This window comes from Anolis carolinensis, unplaced genomic scaffold, assembly GCF_035594765.1.
Source record: "Anolis carolinensis isolate JA03-04 unplaced genomic scaffold, rAnoCar3.1.pri scaffold_7, whole genome shotgun sequence".
NCBI lineage: Eukaryota > Metazoa > Chordata > Lepidosauria > Squamata > Dactyloidae > Anolis > Anolis carolinensis.
Genome location: NW_026943818.1, coordinates 14,225,729 through 14,228,228, shown reverse-complemented (window position 1 = coordinate 14,228,228; position 2,500 = coordinate 14,225,729). Strand labels below are relative to the sequence as shown.

The 2,500-nt window shown below is 30.3% G+C and overlaps 2 protein-coding genes and 1 long non-coding RNA gene across 3 annotated transcripts in view; 1 reads left to right on the top strand and 2 right to left on the bottom strand.

Moving 5' to 3' along the window:
* ass1 (argininosuccinate synthase 1) overlaps positions 1-527 on the bottom strand; it is a 48,104-nt gene extending 47,577 nt beyond the window's left edge. Inside the window, exon 1 of the mRNA XM_062958915.1 lies at positions 405-527. The gene's annotated coding sequence lies outside the window, so the exon portion shown is untranslated. The remainder of the gene's footprint in view (positions 1-404) is intronic.
* Positions 1-2,500, top strand: part of LOC134292973 (uncharacterized) — a 22,269-nt gene that overhangs the window by 13,907 nt on the left and 5,862 nt on the right. The window lies entirely within an intron of this gene.
* Positions 662-2,500, bottom strand: part of cunh9orf78 (chromosome unknown C9orf78 homolog) — a 14,363-nt gene continuing 12,524 nt past the window's right edge. The window contains exons 8-9 of the mRNA XM_062958916.1: positions 1,961-2,059; positions 662-934 (exon numbers count right to left, since the gene is read on the bottom strand). Coding sequence (XP_062814986.1) covers positions 843-934; positions 1,961-2,059 — 191 coding nt within the window. The 3' untranslated portion in view covers positions 662-842. The remainder of the gene's footprint in view (positions 935-1,960; positions 2,060-2,500) is intronic.

Genomic DNA, 2,500 nt, shown 5'->3' with positions numbered 1-2,500 from the left:
TAATAAATATATTGTATTGAACACCTATTACAATACATTAATAATAATACTAATAAATGCATAATAATAATAATAAATATATTGTATTGAACACCTATTACAATACATTAATAATAATAATAATAATAAATGCATAATAATAATAAATATATTGTATTGAACACCTATTACAATACATTAATAATAATAATAATAAATGCATAATAATAATAATAATAAATATATTGTATTGAACACCTATTACAATACATTAATAATAATAATAAATGCATAATAATAATAATAATAAATATATTGTATTGAGCACCTATTAAAATACATTAATAATAATAAATGCATAATAATAATAAAAATATTTTATATATATTTTGCACGACGTGACCGATTTGCAAGGCTTTGCTCACCGGGAAATTCAGCCAAGGAGCCAAGGAGACGGTGATCTGAGTCTTTTCTTTTTCCTGAAATAAATAAATCAAGATGGAAGGAGGAGCTGGGAATCAAGGAGGCAAATCCCTAGTTTCTGGGTTTGCAAAACAAACAAACAAAAAAAAGCAACCCTTTGCTTCCCCCAAAAGCAAACCAAGTGCAATGTTCAAAGTCTAAAACTCACAAACCTTGAGCCGGTGGACACGTTTTCTTGCCGACAAAGCACAACCTTGGAGATTTTTTGTCAAATTATTTTAATGGCTGTTTAGGGGGAAATTTCCATTAACATGAGATACAAGTCACGACCCAGACAGATGCAAACACAATGCTAAAAATCACCAATGTTCCCCCCAAAAAAGGGCAAAATGAATATTTGCAAAATGAGAATTGGAGCAAATAATATTCCCGGGCGGCTTTCAATAGCGGCGGTTCATCTTCTTGAATTTCTCGTAATGATAATCGTCAGTCGCTTTTTCGTTCGGAGGACGTTTGTGGTTCGGCGGAGACCCTGCAGACATAAGACGGAGGAAATGTAAATAAATAAATTTATTAAATAAGTGATTTTATTATTCTTATTATTATTAAGTGATTTAAGAGACAACAGAAATAAGTGCAATAACTGTTTTTTAGGAAACAAAATAAATAAATGCAATAATAATAATAATAAGGAAAGTTATTTAAAACAGAAAAGACATAATAAATAAAATAATAATAATAAATATAATATGTAATAAATATAGTTAAAATATATAATTACAATAACAGTAATTAATAATAAATGTATAACAACAACAACAATGAGGAAAGGAAACTCCCAAGTTATTTAAAAGACGAAAGACATAATAAACAAAATAATAATAATAATAAATATAACAATCTGTAATAAATATAATTATATAATTACAATAACAGTAATTAATAATAAATGTATAACAACAACAACAATGAGGAAAGGAAACTCCAAGTTATTTAAAAGACGAAAGACATAATAAATAAAATAATAATAATAATAAATATAACAATCTGTAATAAATATAATTATATAATTACAATAACAGTAATTAATAATAAATGTATAACAACAACAACAATGAGGAAAGGAAACTCCCAAGTTATTTAAAAGACGAAAGACATAATAAACAAAATAATAATAATAATAAATATAACAATCTGTAATAAATATAATTTTATAATTACAATAACAGTAATTAATAATAAATGTATAACAACAACAACAATGAGAAAAGGAAACTCCAAGTTATTTAAAAGAAGAAAGACATAATAAACAAAATAATAATAATAATAAATATAACAATCTGTAATAAATATAATTATATAATTACAATAACAGTAATTAATAATAAATGTATAACAACAACAACAATGAGAAAAGGAAACTCCAAGTTATTTAAAAGACGAAAGACATAATAAAATAATAATAATAATAAATATAACAATCTGTAATAAATATAATTATATAATTACAATAACAGTAATTAATAATAAATGTATAACAACAACAACAACAACTTACTCTCTGGTTCCGGCTTCTCCGTATCTCCGACCCGCAACGGACGTGCTTTGGGTTCCTCTTTATTCCTCCTCACCGGTGCATTCAGTTCTTCATGGTAAACTGGAAAGAGACACCCCAATAATATTATTTATCCATTTATAACATTTCTATCTTGGCCTTCTCACCCTGAAGGGGACTCAGAGCGTTGAGCATTCAGCGCTTGGCTGTAGGCCCTGCGAGCTGGGCTTATGAGCATCGAATGTTCGGCACCCAACTGTCGGCCTTGAAAGCCGGGCCTATGAGCGCCGAGTGTTCGGCACTTGGCTGTAGGCCCTGCGAGCCAGGCTTATGAAAGTTGAGTGTTTGGCGCTTGACTGTAGGCCTTGAGAGCTGGGCCTATGAGGGTCAAGTGTTCAGCGCTTGGCTGTAGGCCCTGTGAGCCAGGCTTATGAACGTTGAGTGTTTGGCGCTTGACTGTAGGCCTTGAGAGCTGGGCCTATGAGGGTCAAGTGTTCAGCGCTTGGCTGTAGGCCCTGCGAGCCAGGCTTATGAACGTTGAGT